The 16,931-nt window shown below is 40.4% G+C and overlaps 2 protein-coding genes across 4 annotated transcripts in view; one reads left to right on the top strand and one right to left on the bottom strand.

Moving 5' to 3' along the window:
- The window catches only part of LOC111267413 (inactive tyrosine-protein kinase RYK), a 60,076-nt gene extending 50,264 nt beyond the window's left edge, over positions 1–9,812 (top strand). Inside the window, exons 2-6 of the mRNA XM_022845653.2 lie at positions 3,436–3,639; positions 4,364–4,525; positions 4,820–5,050; positions 6,462–7,710; positions 8,112–9,812. Of these exons, the coding sequence (XP_022701388.1) occupies positions 3,436–3,639; positions 4,364–4,525; positions 4,820–5,050; positions 6,462–7,710; positions 8,112–8,223 (1,958 nt within the window). The 3' untranslated portion in view covers positions 8,224–9,812. The remainder of the gene's footprint in view (positions 1–3,435; positions 3,640–4,363; positions 4,526–4,819; positions 5,051–6,461; positions 7,711–8,111) is intronic.
- Positions 8,912–16,931, bottom strand: part of LOC111267414 (homeobox protein Nkx-2.8) — a 14,490-nt gene continuing 6,470 nt past the window's right edge. For 2 of the 3 annotated variants that reach the window (XM_022845654.2, XM_086971318.1), the window contains exons 4-9: positions 15,468–15,539; positions 13,206–13,309; positions 12,905–13,000; positions 12,370–12,541; positions 11,408–11,581; positions 8,912–10,959 (exon numbers count right to left, since the gene is read on the bottom strand). In XM_022845654.2, coding sequence (XP_022701389.1) covers positions 10,817–10,959; positions 11,408–11,581; positions 12,370–12,541; positions 12,905–13,000; positions 13,206–13,309; positions 15,468–15,539 — 761 coding nt within the window. In that variant the 3' untranslated portion in view covers positions 8,912–10,816. The remainder of the gene's footprint in view (positions 10,960–11,407; positions 11,582–12,369; positions 12,542–12,904; positions 13,001–13,205; positions 13,310–15,467; positions 15,540–16,931) is intronic. The other variant, XM_022845656.2, reaches the window with a different exon arrangement.

Here is a 16,931-nt window from a genome sequence, read left to right as displayed (position 1 = left end):
CTTGGCATCGTTTGAAATAAGTCAGCATAATTGCGCCAATAATCCCTTCTTAGATTGGAACCATTTAATTTAGGTAACTCAGATGCCAACTAAAAACATACCTCGCCGAAGTGCCATTATGTCACGTATCGAACAAATACGTACCACTCATAGGAGTTCTTCATCATAGTGGTGTCAGGCGAGCTCCTTTTAGAAAAAAAGAGTGTAGGAGTGCAGAGGCCAGTTGTTTGTGTACATTTCGCAGTAAGCCCAGTTCATTGGATTGGGCCAAACGAGCATTATTGGGCTCAGGAAAACGTCACTACCGCTATACAGTGACATGCGTTACGTGAAGTTATCGCTTTGATATGATCAACGTATTGTTCTCTCTCTTTCCCTCTGAAAAGAGAAAACAGAAAGGGAACGGCAAAATACGACGGCAACACAAGGTTCTTTTGAAGGTGGAAATGCGTGCGAGGTGGTAGCTTGGTCACAACTCCTTGAATCTCTTATTGACGGAAGCTACTGATATGGTTCCCGTGCGGCGTCCCCTACTAATGGTGGATGCGATCATCATACAAGTGTGACATTGACGAAGTGTATTCGGTACTGCCTAGCCGCTGCCTCTCCAAGAGTTCTCTACATCGACTTCAGCTCGTATTTGCCAGTGCTGCCGTATTCTTATTTTTCGTATGTCCGGAATCATCATACCGCCCCTATTAATTATGTATAGTATAAGCATACAAATATAAGATCAGCAATCTGTGCTTTCATACGATATCTTAACGGGCAGGAGCAGCCCGTACCTTCTAAAAAAGGTGGTTCTACTCAGCATAGCCTTGGACCCTAAATTTTAGTGGTAACATCGACCACCAAATGAAAATCTAAACTGGCGAGTAGTGGCGAACTACACTAGCGATGCAGTACAGCCAGGCGCTGATATCCCATTTTCAAACGATGGAGTTCGTTCCATATTTCATATCGACTCTAGATCGGCTTCAATGTACTTGTCAGACACCCATGGTTTTCACTTGCGGCGTTCTGTGGTTAACACAGATACGTATGAAACATAACTAGGGCTAGTATAGATCTTAGGATAGGTGTGTTCAAAAGTGGGCTAGATTTTGGCTGTAAACTGAACCATGTGGTTATCTTTGTAACGGAAACGAGTATATTGAAGGACAGCGTCGCACTGCAAAGTAACATCGCCGCACAGAACATCGATGTTATTGAGCTATGTGTTCAGCTGATCGCGACACCTTCATCTTCGGAACATCTGAAGCAACGAGGGGGCAGGCTATTGCGACCACCGTGTCTATATATACAACCAAGCTTCCAACAACGACGCGTTCTCACTCACACACAGCCAAGGCCCGACTTGTCAAACCCCTCAACGAATGCGCTTTCATTGAACGTTCTCCTCTGCTCTCTCTGTCGAAATGGGCTCTCAACGCTCTTCCCCCTCTAGAAGCGCGGTACGGTGCACAGTATCTCTGCTGTCACTTTTGCCCTATACTACCCGCCTCTGATTCGCTCCCCTGGCCTCAATTTCACACTTCACCACTTTACCGATCCAGCCCTTAGCGCTGCATCCCCACTTTTGCATCGTAAGGCCTTTGAGAATAGTAAGATGGCATAATAGCTAGATATCTAACAAAAGTCCCTGTTAGTTCCGCGGAACCGCGGACGTGGGCCCGAGAAGCTTACATGAAATATGCTCTTCAAAGAGTCTTGTCGTAGAGTCAACAAGGTGAGACAAGTGAAAAAGCGGTTCGCTTGACCTGTCGACGATGCTTACGTGAAGAGTGGGATTCTATTGTAGTCAGCGACATTGCAGCAAGTATAACTTCAATTGAAAGGCAGTTCTTCGTGGCTGTGGACGAAGTGGGAGAGGCATGGAGCAGGCCAAGGAATAGGCACCAGCAGTAACATGGGCGGGCCTCGCCTGTGTCCTGTCGAAATCGGTCTGTTTGCGACTAGACTGAACGTTGGATGTGAGCCTCCATCAGCACCACCAGGTTTCACGCTCGTCCGTCCGTTCGTATATGATGGTGTTATGCCTAATGTGCAGTGCAGGATAAGCTCGTTTTTTCTTTCGTTGCACTTACTCCGGCTATATTATTGTGTGCTGCAACAAATGGAACATTGTGATGTACATGTTTTTTAGGGGACGAGTGCAATTGGGCTCCGGATAAAGAATTGCCGGTCGTCAGGGGGCCTCAGATCTCGGCTAGTTGGCGTAGGTTGTTCGCCTGCACCATGCCTTGCTTGTGTATCATAGCTACTCGTGTATTGCTGCTTTGTCGGTGTTGTTATCAGGAGGTCAAACAGGATGGAAACTGCAATGATCGAGATGAAGAGCCACAGGCCACATTGGCCTGCCCCCACCTTATGCGATCCGTTCTGCCACCTATATACAATGGGGTCCGACGAGACTGACCGGGACTGCCCGCAGGGGCCATAAGGCGACTGCCGAAATGGGAAACGAGGCAATGCTTCAGGCATTGCACAGCGGAGAGAAGTAGCGCAGTGAAGAGAGTATTGTTACACGAGCATGAAAAAGAGACCACTACCAGCGCCGTCACGACTCGCGTATAACCGACCAGGGGGTCAAAGACGAGCGCTGCTAGTGCTCCCCTTTTGCTAGCGTAGAACTGTGCTAGAGAAGGATAGAGAGGAAAGGCAGGACAGGAGGAGAACCTCCAACACTGTGGCGTTGTGCCATGGATAATGGGCGGCGACGGTGGGACATGCCCACCGGTGCTGCGGTCTTACATCGCAGACTGGCGTATGGCCAAGTTATTTGCCTGTTCTACTGCTCCTTCCGCACGGCGCAATACTATATAATGGCTATTCCTCTAGGGGGTCGCTTGTAAAGTCTCGTTGGTCTTTGCTGGTCGCCCCATTTGCGGAAGCTATGGGTAGACGAGGCTCATTGGACAGCAGTGAGCTTAACTCCAAGTCAAGAAAGGCTGGAAAAAAAGGAGCCTATGTTTGAATTGTATTTGATCACTTGCCACCGGGTTTAAGACCTGAGAAATCGTTACCGTCGGACGTGTGCGTAGAGCTTTGCGGGCTGTGCTAGTTCTGACAAAAGAGGACGTTATTCACGCTGGTACGAGGTGTATCGTTGCGAACGAGCTAAAAGCCTGTCTTGGTAAATGAACGCCAGGTCTGCAACATTCCTGTGTCCAAATGGAGGTATGAAGCACTAAAGTTGTTTGATGTTTAGCCAAGATTGTACATTCCAACGCTAGCGACCCAGCTACGACGTTTGATCTGTACACTAATCGTCCAACACAAAACATGTTCGCTTTGTGTGGACTAGTATGAGCAGACAGATGAAAGGCGACGTTTGATGATCAAACCGATTAAACTAACACAATTAAAGAAAAATTACTAAATAGAAAAATAAAAAAAAGAGTCCTAATTCTACTACGTATGTTTATATTGCAGGTATCAATGTGGATATATTCTATGTTAGGGACGGCGCAATGAACGAGTATGCGCTACGATTTAGCGTCCCTGTGAAAGGCAATACAGTGGAGTTCAGCTGGCAAAACCTCAAGTCACAACAGCAAACACTGAATTATAAAATTGAAATTCAAGTGGATAGGCCGGAAGCAATGAACCCGCCGAAATTGGACATCCCATCTCGAGGTATATTGCTGAATAAAGAATACACATGAAGCCAAAAGATCATACACTTGTTGAAAACTTACTTAAGTATATTGCCCTTGAATTACTAAACAGATCTATTAACCCGCTTGTTAGGCAACGCTGACGCCTTGATTTGACGCCCGTCCCCATATTGCCAAATATGCTTGTAGTTTCCACCAAAAAATTTTGGCAAAACCCCGCGACTATAGGTCGGAATTGGGACAATCGTTTTCTTTTACTAAATATCGAAATATGTCTTTTTTTTTTCAAATTATAAGACACTCTAACTGATATACTCAGTAATAACCCAAATAATTAGAAAGTACAAAATTATACACCACACGAGCAGGTCTTCTTTAAACGCCGTTGTTTTTCTATATGAAAAGAACGTGTGGTGACTTCAATCATCCCATAGTCATTGGTAACTTTACGCACGAAATGTATTGCAAATTTTCTGGTATAATAAAGAATAATAGTATTATTTAACCGGTGAAAATACGGTACAGATTTTTGGAGGAATATGAAATCAAGAGTACGCCTTACTGTCGCACTTGAGGAAGAGGATACACAAGGATTGTCTATGCATTAGAGTTTTCAAAGTTATACATCATGAATGAATACTTCTGTTTCCAATAGAAAATAACTAAGTCAATATATTATGGCTATGTTTAGTAAATTTGAATCTGAATCGTACACGACAATGTCTTCGTATCATGCCTTTTAGGTCAGCTGCCAGCAACGCCAACAACGTTTGTAGTCAGTCTTCCGTGTACGGGACGCGAGTCTGCAGAGGTAAAAGTTACAATCAGTGTAAATGTCAGCAGTGCTGGAGACCCCAGTCGCATTACGGTCGTAAAAATCCCCCGGAAAAAAGTCTGCCTTAAAGGTAAAATGCAGCATTTTATTATGTATTATGATATCGTTTTCTCTATAAGCTAACAAAAAATGTGTCATTTTTACCCTAACTGTAAACGGTTATAAATCTAAGAAGAGTTATATAGGATGCGTCGGAAAGTAGGTATATGTATGAAAAAAACTACACCATAGACTAATGTTGTATTTATACGTCCGTATGAACGATTGTTATATTCAGCAACAGTGCACAGACATTAGAGGCAAAACGATGAAAAGAGTCGCTATGCTCTCGTTGTAAAGATTGCTCTATAAATTGCTTCAACAGACGAACGTTTCATTGAAAAAGTTATAACAATGGTCCCGACTGAGCCTTCGCAAGCCGTCGATGACGATGACGATGAAAATATCGATGAAATGGAGGAAGACAGTGAAGACGCAGAGGTCGAAGATAATAATACGGTACTGATTCTTGGAAAAGGCGGAAACTCAATATCTGACAAAACGGTGTTGTTGTCGTCCAGCAGGAAAAACTCCGCTAACACTACCATGATTATGGGTATGTAACTACAAGCCGTATTTTCTTATGCCAGATCAGTTTAGTTAATCTAACATTATAATTGTGATCATAATAGAGCTAGAATAGCGTGCCAATGTTTTCCCGTCCGTACCATGTACAATCGTGAGTGACAAGTTCCTAATGAGTCTATATACTCACAATGAGCAGATAAAGCCGATGCAAAGCTAAGTCAAGTTACCCCGCCATTATAATTACTTAATCTAACCGTAATTAGTTGTCGAACGCTTGTTGGAAGTATGTCCACGAGTTAAATCGTCCTTCTAGTTGCCAAGTAACTACCATATTTGCATATTACTTCTATTGATCGCCAAACAAGTTCGGACAACCAAAGATACCATCGACAACACTAATTGAAAACACAATGTTAAACACTTTCATGTAGCTCATACTTAGTTGTCGTTTTCGACTGTTAGCTATTGGTTGTTATTGCTCTGTTTAAAAACACACTATTTCGAGCAGTGACTAATAGACAGAAAAACAAATAGCGGGCAAATACGCATTCGCTCTGATGACTTCCATGAATCAACGGGCTACAGCTGAGTGTCAGTGCAGCATAGCACACGAATAATCTCCCAGGGTAAACACGATCCGAGAGAATGTTTCATCCAGATAAACAAAGCGTATATCAAAATGAGTAATATTTAAACATTCAGACGATCGCCTCCTGGAATACTCTGGGCAGACCTGTTTGAGGGATCACAGCTCTTTCTACCCGTTGCTTCGGTAAACAAAAACTGGTGCTCGACTCCCATCGAATTACACGAATGAGCACGTTTTTGCAACAACGACAACGATATCAAAAAGGATAACAAGGAGGGGAGAACTCGTTCTGTTTAATTAAACAGTTGATATTTTTTTATCGAGTACTACTTTAGATCTATGTTCTCCTACAGCTTTTACGTGTGTCCGAATAAAAAATCTCTGCTTGGAAATAAAACACCATAGGCGGCAAAACCCTAATACAGGCCGAAAACGACACCGTATCTTTCATGTTATATTGCTCAAGACATGGCAATGCAATTTTTGAGCAACGAGGCCATTGTCAAGTGTCTGTTCGGACCTTGGGTTGCAGCTAGACAGGATAACATTTACGACTAGGTATCGCCCCACAGTCGGTGCGTAGATAATGGGGATGATAATAACTGCACATTGGTTGATAATATAAGACCAATGGTAAGTATTAGTATACGGTGGCGTCGAACCCCCAACGCCGCCTGACCGGCTCAAGGACTACTACGAATAACCTACTGTTTGTAAAGCAAAAGCACAGCACAAAAAGAGAAACATTGGTATTCCGTATACGAAACTATGGTTTATATTAATTTGAACATGTCTTCATCTACGTGTAATTCATGTGTGTGTATCGTTATTTCTCGGTAAATGTTTTCAGATGCGGCCACGACGCCCGTCCAGGTATCGGGAGACCGAAATCCGATGATTTTGGCAGTGGGCGGAGCAGCGGTATTCGTGGCAATGGCCTTTATGCTTGCGACGACCGTTTGTTATGTTAAGACGAAGAAAATGCGTCAGGCTACACAGGGCAATATCATTATTCAGGCAGCTGCCGATAAATACTTCCATGAATGGACAACAGCGAGTTCGACGATAAAAACCCAAAATGGAGGATATGGCGTAATTACGTCATCGAACCTTACACCGCAACAGGGACAGCGGCTGCTTCGTGTGGGCAGCCCAGTGGCTTCGACAGTGGCCTCGTATTCGTCCTTCCGTAAAGCCAGTCCACCTCTCGCACCTAGTCCGGTGCCCCCGCCCGCTGTGAGCCATCTGACACTTAAATCAGTCGGCACTTTGAACAGTTCAGCGGGGCAATACAGTACAATACAAGATATATCAGCGTCCAGAAGCTCTTTGCTGTCTGAACAGCTCAATGAGCTCGCAGTCGATTCAGCATGTCTAACGCTAGTGGAGCTGTTAAATGAAGGTGCGTTCGGCCGGGTGTACTACGCACATCTGAGCACGTTTCCTGCTGTAGATGTACAGCCTGTTTTTGTGAAAACAGTCAAGGAGCAGGCAAGTGCCGGACAGATTGAAATGTTCATGCAGGAAGGCATGATGCTCTACGGAATGAACCATGCTAATGTCCTTACGGTATTCGGGACATGCCTCAATCTCGAAGGGCAACCCGCTCTTATATACCCAGCTATGGCAGAGGGAAACTTGAAACAGTTTCTTCGGCGAAGCAAGTTCTCACAAACGGAATGTGGGCACCATTGCCTCACAACGCAGGATCTCGTTGATATGGGCGTGCAGATCGCCGAAGGCCTCATGTACCTTCACCGAAGATTCTTCCTCCATAAAGATGTGGCTGCACGCAACTGTCTGCTAGATGAGCGGTTACATGTCAAGCTGGCGGATAATTCTCTGTCACGGGACCTGTTTCCAGATGATTATCACTGCCTGGGCGATGGAGAAAACCGGCCAGTAGCTTGGCTAGCTATTGAATCATTAAACATTCGAGAATTTACACCGGCGTCCGACCTCTGGATGTTTGGAGTCACCCTTTGGGAGCTCCTCACCCTCGGCCAACAGCCCTTTGCGGAAATCGACTCATTCGAGATGGTGAACTACCTCAACAGTGGATATCGATTGGCTCAGCCTGTCAATTGTCCAGACGAATTGTAAGCATCTCATTGCCAATTAGAGAGACGACAATTGTTACTTTTGATAATTCTACTATCTACAATAATAATTACTAATATTATGGTTACCTTCTATATTATCTGTTTATACACTCTTGTCCTCTACGTACCTGGTACCAAATTGTTCACTAATCAATAAAGAAACGACACAACATAGTAGAGTTACAATAATGCCTCGAAATTAAATGGTGCGAAAGTTAACAGGAGACTAGTCTCATCTTAATCTTTAAGGAAGACCTAATCGATGTTCGCTATAATAGCTGCATTAGCAAATGACTTTTACGAGTGTATCCCACGATATTGACTCCTTATCTTTTTGTTTTTTTGTTCTTTTTTTTTTTTAGTTATTAACTACCAAATACTTCTGTGTCTCGTTTCAGGTTCGAGGTTATGGAGCGGTGTTGGGTTGCTTGTCCCGGCGAGAGATTAACGTTGCCTCAAGTTGTTCGAACACTTGCCAACTTTTACAACCAGTTAGGTAGTTACATCTGAGTATACACTATCAATCTGAGCTGGCTAAGCCTGACTCGGATGCCGCCCCCTGACGACTTATACAAGAAACGGATTAGGTGATTCACAGCGCACACGCTAACTTGTGGACACACGGCACAGCATGTCGAGTTCTATTAACTAACTTCGCCCTACAAACCTGTAAATGGAAAACAAAAAAAAAAAAACCACAGATACAGTGTCGTAATCGATAGCGACACGCTCTACCCGAAACATCAGCATCAAAGAAATTCGAGTTTGTTATTATATTCGTTTTTGTGTGAACATAATATCGTCCTGTCCGGACATGAACGCGTTCGGTTGATTCTATTGCCCTTTACACTCACGCAACTGTCACCCCTGTCCGCCGTGACCGCTTTACTTACTCTTATAACAATGCAACTTTGCCCTAATGCTGTTGACTATAGGGGACAGAATATTTTACAAGGAAAGCCACAGTTACTCATCATGTTAACATAAGGCTCCCTCTGAAAATAAGCTTGCGGAAATGGCGGCGGCCATGAATTTATCTAGTCACGCTCGTTACTTGCAGAAGATAACACATTTTTACATCGCAGTTGAAAGGAGAAGGGACGCATATTTATTACAAATAAAATGTCCTGAGGTTTACGCGAAAGACGGTGAGCTAGACCGATTTATGTATTTCTATTTCAACGGAAACACACGTAAATATTCTGAAAGATAACTTGTATTTCTTACTTCCTACGTAGTATAATGTTCAGCGTTTTTAGGACACTGATATTTTTCGAGCCATTAATGTGTTGAGTGCCTACGATATTGGATAGGCCGTTTTTTTGAATAAAACATTCAAAAACAAGTAACAACTCTGCGAGCGAAACTTTTTAAGGTATTCGCGTACCTGACCAATCGGTCATACAAATTTGATGATATCTGTGTAGTGTTACGCGCCGCAAAATCTGAAATTAATTATAAATTTCTACACATTTACGAAAAGAACAAAACATGAATTTTCGTTACGAAATTACGTACTTACTAAGGTATTAACCCATCGTAATTTAGCGACGGTTTCGTGCTCTACAAAAGGGCGTCTTTCAGAGCAGTACATTTTCAGAAAACTGATTATCTGACGCTAATGGTATAACAACGGTATTTTAAGTTCAGCTGAGTATAAATGACGTCCAGTTTCATATACCGATAGTTTTTTTTTTTTTTTTTGTCGGATTATAGATAGTGTTTATATCGAAATAAGGGTTTTTTTTTTATACGCGTACATTGATCGCACTTTTTTATGCGGCACGCGCATTTCTATCATTCTCGAAAAATTTTCGCTATTCAAATGCAGCTTTCCCCAATAATGTAATGATCAGTAATTAAGTGTACATAGACATGTAAATAGCACAGGCAGATTGACAATTGATGTACAGTGTGTGTGTTTATACGAACATTCCGAAGCACTTCCTGTGCCGTCGAGACATGATGTCCAAGTTCTTATTAATATGGATGTGTCGACCTGCTGTTTTTACATGGATTTTTTAAAAAAACGAATGTATCAGAGGTGAACATGGGATGTCGTACACAAGACCGTGTGAATAAAGATGGATAAAACGTGATATTTTAGCATTTTACCTAACAATATACGTAGTGGTAGCTATATTCAAGCGAGCATAATTTTTTTTTCATCGAACATCTTTACTTTTTCTCAATAAATTATTCAACAGTAGCTTTAAAACGCATACATAAAGTAAGTGAAATACTTACTTCCACATTAACTTAACATTAACAGATTTAACAATGTCATCATTCTGAACACAGAAGTCTATCTAACCAAAAATTTTGATAGAATTAGAAAGTTAATAAAATACGATTGTGGCTCGTTTAGGTGCAATACTTCAGAATATGTACATGTTATAGCCTTAAATTTTTGTCAAATTTTCAATATGTTTTTAATCGAATAGACGTTTTATTTCTGAAAAAGTGTTAAGTACCATTACTTTGGACTTTGGAACGTTATCGAGCAATATTTTTCAGGTTATTACGGAGGAATATTTATTAGTAATTAGCAAAACATGGCGCTGCTGTAGCAGGTTATTAGTCAGCACTCTGCAGTAGAAATTTGTGTGAGTTCCAACCAGCGAATGGCAAATGAACGTTCAAATCAACGCAGTACGATGCACTTACTTCGTCCGTTTGCGACTAGGAACACCCTTAACTTTGCGAAATGTCACTTTTATAGAAACTAATGTACGCCTTCAATCCGTTATACTGTATTTTCTGCCACAGGTATTGGGCACACTTGTTTGCGACACAATATGATATGAAAATTTAGATGCGCGAAGTTCCTGTGTATTTTAGATTCATCTCACAAACTAGTTATTTCCCTTGTTGGTTTTCACTAGACAAACAACATGCCCGACGAAAAAAAAAATTCCATCAAATCTTCTAGTTGTATAAACTGTAATAGTGGCAATATTTTCGTCACAAAGCCGTTTTAAAGAGGATAATGCTTTTGGTTAAGTCAACTCTTTTGTATAACATCGTGGCCCGAAATTGACGTAACTGAACGTGCAATTGAAAATCGAAGCTCAGAATTCGTCAGCGAGTATAGCGCTCCATATCACCAGTGTTTATGATGACCGAACATTGGTCCAGCAGAGGCATTTGAGGGTTCTTTGTTTGGTAGTGCGCTAGAACCTCCTGTAGAGAACACGCTTCGAGGATAAAATTGAAGTCCTCCAGAGTGATCCGCTAAACCTGAAACTGATAGCATCACGATTATGTTGGGACACCTTTTCGAAAACAATGCGTTGTGATCCTTCGGTAGCTTCAAACTTTTGGAGAAAGACAAGCCCCACAGACCACTGTTGAAAGCAAGAAGAATAGATCAAAGACCTGACTGTTTTTACCAAAGGATGAATATTTCAACCGTTCAAAAAATGGCCAGTAAGTGAGCGTACCCCAACGCGAACCCCAAAATTACGCCTTGTTGCCAAAATTACGCAAGTTGAGGTTCGATCTGGATTCAAGATAGGATGCTCTTTTTATAAAACACACGTCTTTTACACACCTTAATCCATTGATCATATTTAATTCCAAATAATCAAATACTGTTTAGAAACTTGTCACATTAAATAAATCTATGTTTGGGTTATTTTGTAATTAAAATACGAGAGATTGGATTTTATGCACATGCACTGCTGTTTCATACCGTGTGGTGCAGTTATATGTGTCCTAGCATACGGTGCAGCGCTGATAGTTCTGGGATCTCTGGAATCCCTCAGAACAGTGTTGTCTTTTGACTGTTGTCCTGAATGTGGCAAATCTTTGAACAAAACGGGCATCAGCGCCAAAGACTTTTTCTCCTCTAGCACGCTAGGCTGACCTATAGACAAAGAAGCGTTTGGTAAGAATCGTGTTTTGGATTGTACACACGGAACAGTATGCACTTTGTGTCAAAATGACCTTCCACTGTATGAAGCAATTTATAAAAGTAGATTCTCAACTACCCGTTCGGTAGTACGCAATGTTATTTATATTTAGATAAATTTCTCGAAGGACGAACTAGTACGGCTTTGACAATAGGATATTTAATATTACCCAGATAACAATCTGATACACAACAGCGCTTTTCTCCGGCTTTCTTTAACTGGCATAGTGTAGTGGGATTACCAGATACTGCATAACTGTATTTTTAGTAGCAAGAATCATGTCTTTAAGTTGTACAGTTCAGAAATGATCGTTCGCAACATTTTAGGGGAAGTGTTTCCACTGAGCAAGCTTTAGTAAAAAAAAAAAAAAAAAAAAAGCTACCAAATTTTGATTGCCTACTATGTCCTGTTAACGTCATTTATACAAATCTCAAGAGGGCGTTAAAGTTTGTGATATTGACCACGGACATATGATTTCCAACACAAGAAGGCGTAAAACATAACTATAAAGAGCTGTTCTCGAATTTTTAAGACTGGGAGTCGTTTCGTTTACAAATTGCAAAAGGTTCATTATAAGGGATTACGATAAATTCAATTGTAAATAAGTCTCTATTTACAGTCGTGAATTCTTATGTACTACAGGTATATTTCATCGAATGTCTAGTGGGTGCTATCATGCATATTGAAGTACAACGATAACGGCTCTCGAAAACGTTTCAGTATTATTAACATAAGTTCGAACCTGACGTATTATACGGCAAAGGAGTTGACAAAGCTCCTGGCAGTGGATGTAATCCTGTGGCAGAAACCGGCGACATAGGAGTGTTGGAGTCACTATGGCCGCCAATATTAAGTATTTTTTCGCGAGCCATCCTCTTGCATTTATAGCGATGATTTTGAAACCAGATTTTTACCTGAAATAAAATATGATCAAAGCTCATTTAGCTTTTGCTAGATAAAATTTGACTCTGGATTTTAGCTTGCATTTAGTAACATTTTCATTACCCTACAGCTCTGTTAATCTCTAAATTGCTTTTCTTAAATCAACCTGCCTAGAATATACAGGATAGTTACAACTAGAAAAAATTAATTTTTCTGGAAAAATATTCTACTATCGGTGTCGTCTGGTAATCGCTGCTCATTTTATGGTGTAAAAAATTGGTTTTCAGAACCTTAGGCGTTTTCAATAGATTTCCTATTGATAATAGGACATAATAATATTGACAATAGGATAATAGGAGGCGCCTATAATAATGACATAAAGAAAAAGTACAAACCTGAGTCGGCGTGAGTTGTATGATACTGGCTAGCTGTTCTCGTTCCTGTGCTGAGAGGTATCGCTGTTGGCGAAACCGTCGTTCCAATTCGAGGATCTTTGGTAGCACATTCAAATGTGATGCAAGATCATTTAGCTTATTTAAACAAAAGGCTAGCACTGATAGGCGAAAAGCTATTTACATCTAAAAGATATTAATATATGCTTTATCATGGTATTATATAAATTCAACCATCATTTGCCTCTAATTGAATTAAAACAGTTGATTGATCAGTAACATTCTCTCAATTTATTAGTTATACCTGAACTTGACTAAAAAGAATTCGACGTTTTCGTGAACGTGCACTCGGAGTTCCCGTAGGGTTGTTGCTTAGTCCCCCTGAACTAGCCGACACAAGTCTTGATACTAAAAACCAATATCATATTGAAACTTTTTTAAATTATTTAGTATTTTTTCTATTTCGAAGACTCAAATGTTCTATTATTAAACAAAAAATTCAAAAAATATATATATAAATGCAGATAAAAACGATTATGATAACATAAGCACATTGGAAGATACAATAACACATTTTTAGTAGTATCAGGGAACCGTCGGGTGCAGCCTCTGAACATGAAGTAGAGTTCATGTTTTTGCTTAGGAACCTATTTCTTCTAATAGTAGATTCTAATAAGCATAGTTAGCTTGAATACAAAAACATTTACGGGTGCGTAAAGATTATTTACTTAGACATGAAATCACCTGTGCTCGGCATAAGCAATTCTGAATAAAAAGCGCTGTTAATTATTATCATACGCAAACATGCATCGTAAAATTATACGACCAATTATGAGTCCACCTATCGAAAGAAGTAGTGTAGAATATCAACTATTATCAGGAATATTGCATCTTTTCTAAACTCGCCTTAAAACTGTAGTACTCACTTTTTACCAAGGGGACTGGCGTCCCATATTGTGTGAGGGGCCACACCTGATGATAATAGGCTTTTTGTAAGTTCAACGATGTTCATCTATAGTTTGATGCAAAATTTCTAAGTAATTACTCCTACAAAGCAAAAGTTGTCGAGGCCAAACATCGGAACTGCTATGCTAGATCTGCGCGAAGCGCAGCGGGTAAGTTTAGCTGAATCCCGAAAAACTGACGGATCAAGCCAAGACTTCTTAGGAAGGACATGGGCTGGACGAATAAAAATACCGACGAGGTGAACACGAAAATATCAGTCTTAGGCATAAAACTCGAAACACACAGAAGTTCGAAAACTCAGTTGTTTAAGCATATGGAATAATAAAGTGCAGTGAACCCGATCAAATACAACCAATAAATTATAGCAAACACAGAGAATATTTTTACGGCGTGGTTGGCAAAAGTAGAACTATTCTTCCTTGTTACAGGCCATCGTGGATGTTCTATGCGAGCAAGCATTCGAAGGGGTCTAAAATCAGCCTATGGAGGACGAGATAAGCAATATGTCCTTACATTATACTTATCTCTACCTGTCGACACGAACGCTACGACACGCCTCAAATATTGAGAAGGCACTTCGCAGATTTGATACGTGCTCCTTAGATATATAACAGCGTGGTCCAGCCAAGGAGTAAGCTAAGTTTTTTGACTACATTGTCGAAGCTGATCACCGAAATGAAGCGAATGAAGTGTTGTAAGCCTTTATTTATTTTTTTTGAGACACATCCTTGTAAAGAATCAAGGTGCGAACGCTATTAAGGGTTTTATAAAGTTCTTTTTCTGATCGTTACCTATTATCCCTTCCAGTTTGCGCTTCATTGAAACAACTAGGTTGATGTGCACAGGCGTGTCATGGAAGAACGAATAGCGTTTGATGGCTTAAATGTCAATCTAAAAAAAGACTAGAAATTTATTCGGACGCTACTCTAGTTCTGCACACGGTTTCGCGGTCAGCTTGACCAACGCGATGCGACCAGAAATAAGACTGTAGAAATTAACCGAAGAGAGCAGGGCTTTGAGGTCTGTGCGGGGTCAATCATCATAGTCAGACAAACTGCTCGATGTCTTTGTGTCAGATGCTAAGAGATAATCTACTGACTTACTCAATTCGATCTACTATGTTGTCGGAAATGATCGATTTTTCGTGATTCTGGGATACTGATTTCCATTATTCTGGGTTTCGGAGTCAATAGCTGAGTGGCGTACTTCAGACACAATATCTTCGTAAAATAAACTAGCCGTGACAAGAATATGCCACGAGCGGGCTTTTCAGTATAGTGTACAGTTTTTATGCAGATGGAGGTCATGACAAAGTTAAAGTTAATGTAATTTAAACCTTAAACAAAAAGGCAATTTGAGCAATTATATGGCTACCGAAAACTGCTAGTATTAAAGGGAATAGAAAGCGGTGGTGATGCTCTCGATCATTTCTAACGGCTGCAAAAAAGTACTTCTTGAATGGTTAAAATTTTGAGCATTGACTAGAGATTGACATAAAATCATAAAATGTTTCCTAGCTAAATAAATATATCTTTTAGCCAAAATCATTACTTAGAAACCAAGGCCACTTTGTTATAAATAAAATATAAAGAAAACTTACATGCAAGACGCTGTTCTGCCGTTGGACCACTACCAGACGGCGCGCTGTAGAAGAGGTTATACCCTGAGCCACCTATGAGATTAATACCAGAAGATAAGCGTATGATGTAACAAAATCAGCAGATTTATGTGTAAATAGAACCTCCAGATGCCTACAAGCCACTTACTTGTCTCGCGAATAAATGCTCTAGAGTGAAAGGGATATTGTTCCCTTGAGCTTCAGCATGCCCATTCCAATTCAGTTAGGTCTATGATAAATCTCTATTCTTGTGTGATTTATTTTAAGCTATTCGGCTATCGCTTTTTTGTTGCGACCTTTCAACACGAAACGTTTTATTTATTATTTTTAAGCTGAAGTTATTTGGAAGATTTCATTGTTCTATATATAAATGAATATTTTTGGACCACTTCGGACAGAGGGTTTCAAATATCGACATTTTTTTAGGTCGTCTTAGTGGGGCATTTATTATACTTGACGTAGTTAAATAATAGTAAATAGGCTCGACGGAAGGTTGCGGGTTTGTTATGTAACAAACCTTTTTCTCAGGATATGTATTTAAATACCTATTTTTAAAAAAATCTTGTGTATCCATGTTTGTGGTACACTTCTTCATGCAACGATAAGCTTTCATTTTTTTCTTTTCGTCAAGTATTTTTTTTAAAGCGATATAGGTGTAAAAAAGTTGAAAACAATATTGCTAAATTGAGCCATCTCCTTCTGGTAGCACTATCATTACGTCACTATTGAGCGACTGTAATTCTAAAAATTATCACAAGTAATTTTTGCATCCCTCCGTTAAAGCGCAAGTAATAAATACAGGGAAGTACTGCCCCAACGGTTGTATCACTGTTAGATGCTTTCATTAGAGTTCCACAACAATCGTTTGCCAGACGGGGGGAGCAGCAACTCGCAATGGACGTTTCTGTCGGAATCCTGCCAATATTGGCATCATTTGGCCTCAATCCGGGCTCTGCCACGAATTGGGAACTTCGTTTTTCCTCACGTAACTGCCGCATATAGTTAGTTAATTTCTCATCGTCCGTGGTAAACAAGTTCCATAGGTGGCTCAATTTCATTATGCTTATATAGAATTTTACAGATGGAAATACGATCGAATAAATCCTTCACGTGAATTCGTCGAGTAGCTATCTCTGTTTACTAATAGATATTTGTTTGCTTTGGCGATATTATGGTCATGTTTTGGCCATTCTCTACTTTTGTTAGTAACTTTTTTTTCATAATCTATTAACCATTACGAGGAGTATCTTTTATAAATATCCAAAATACACTCGACAGACCCACTTTCGCATGTTATGCAACTTTCATACCATCTAGCTAGAAAAACCATCAATAATTTTTCGACAACCCCACACATTATACTTGTGTATATCTGAAATCATTTCACTAAATTGACGAATGTCGTACTTTACTTTCATAAGTAGAGTAACTAGAAATATTTTATAT

This window comes from Varroa jacobsoni, unplaced genomic scaffold (genome assembly GCF_002532875.2).
Source record: "Varroa jacobsoni isolate VJ856 unplaced genomic scaffold, vjacob_1.0 scaffold_1181, whole genome shotgun sequence".
Classification (NCBI taxonomy): Eukaryota; Metazoa; Arthropoda; class Arachnida; order Mesostigmata; family Varroidae; genus Varroa; species Varroa jacobsoni.
Note: the sequence above shows the minus strand (reverse complement) of the source record. Positions and strands in the feature narration are given on the sequence as shown.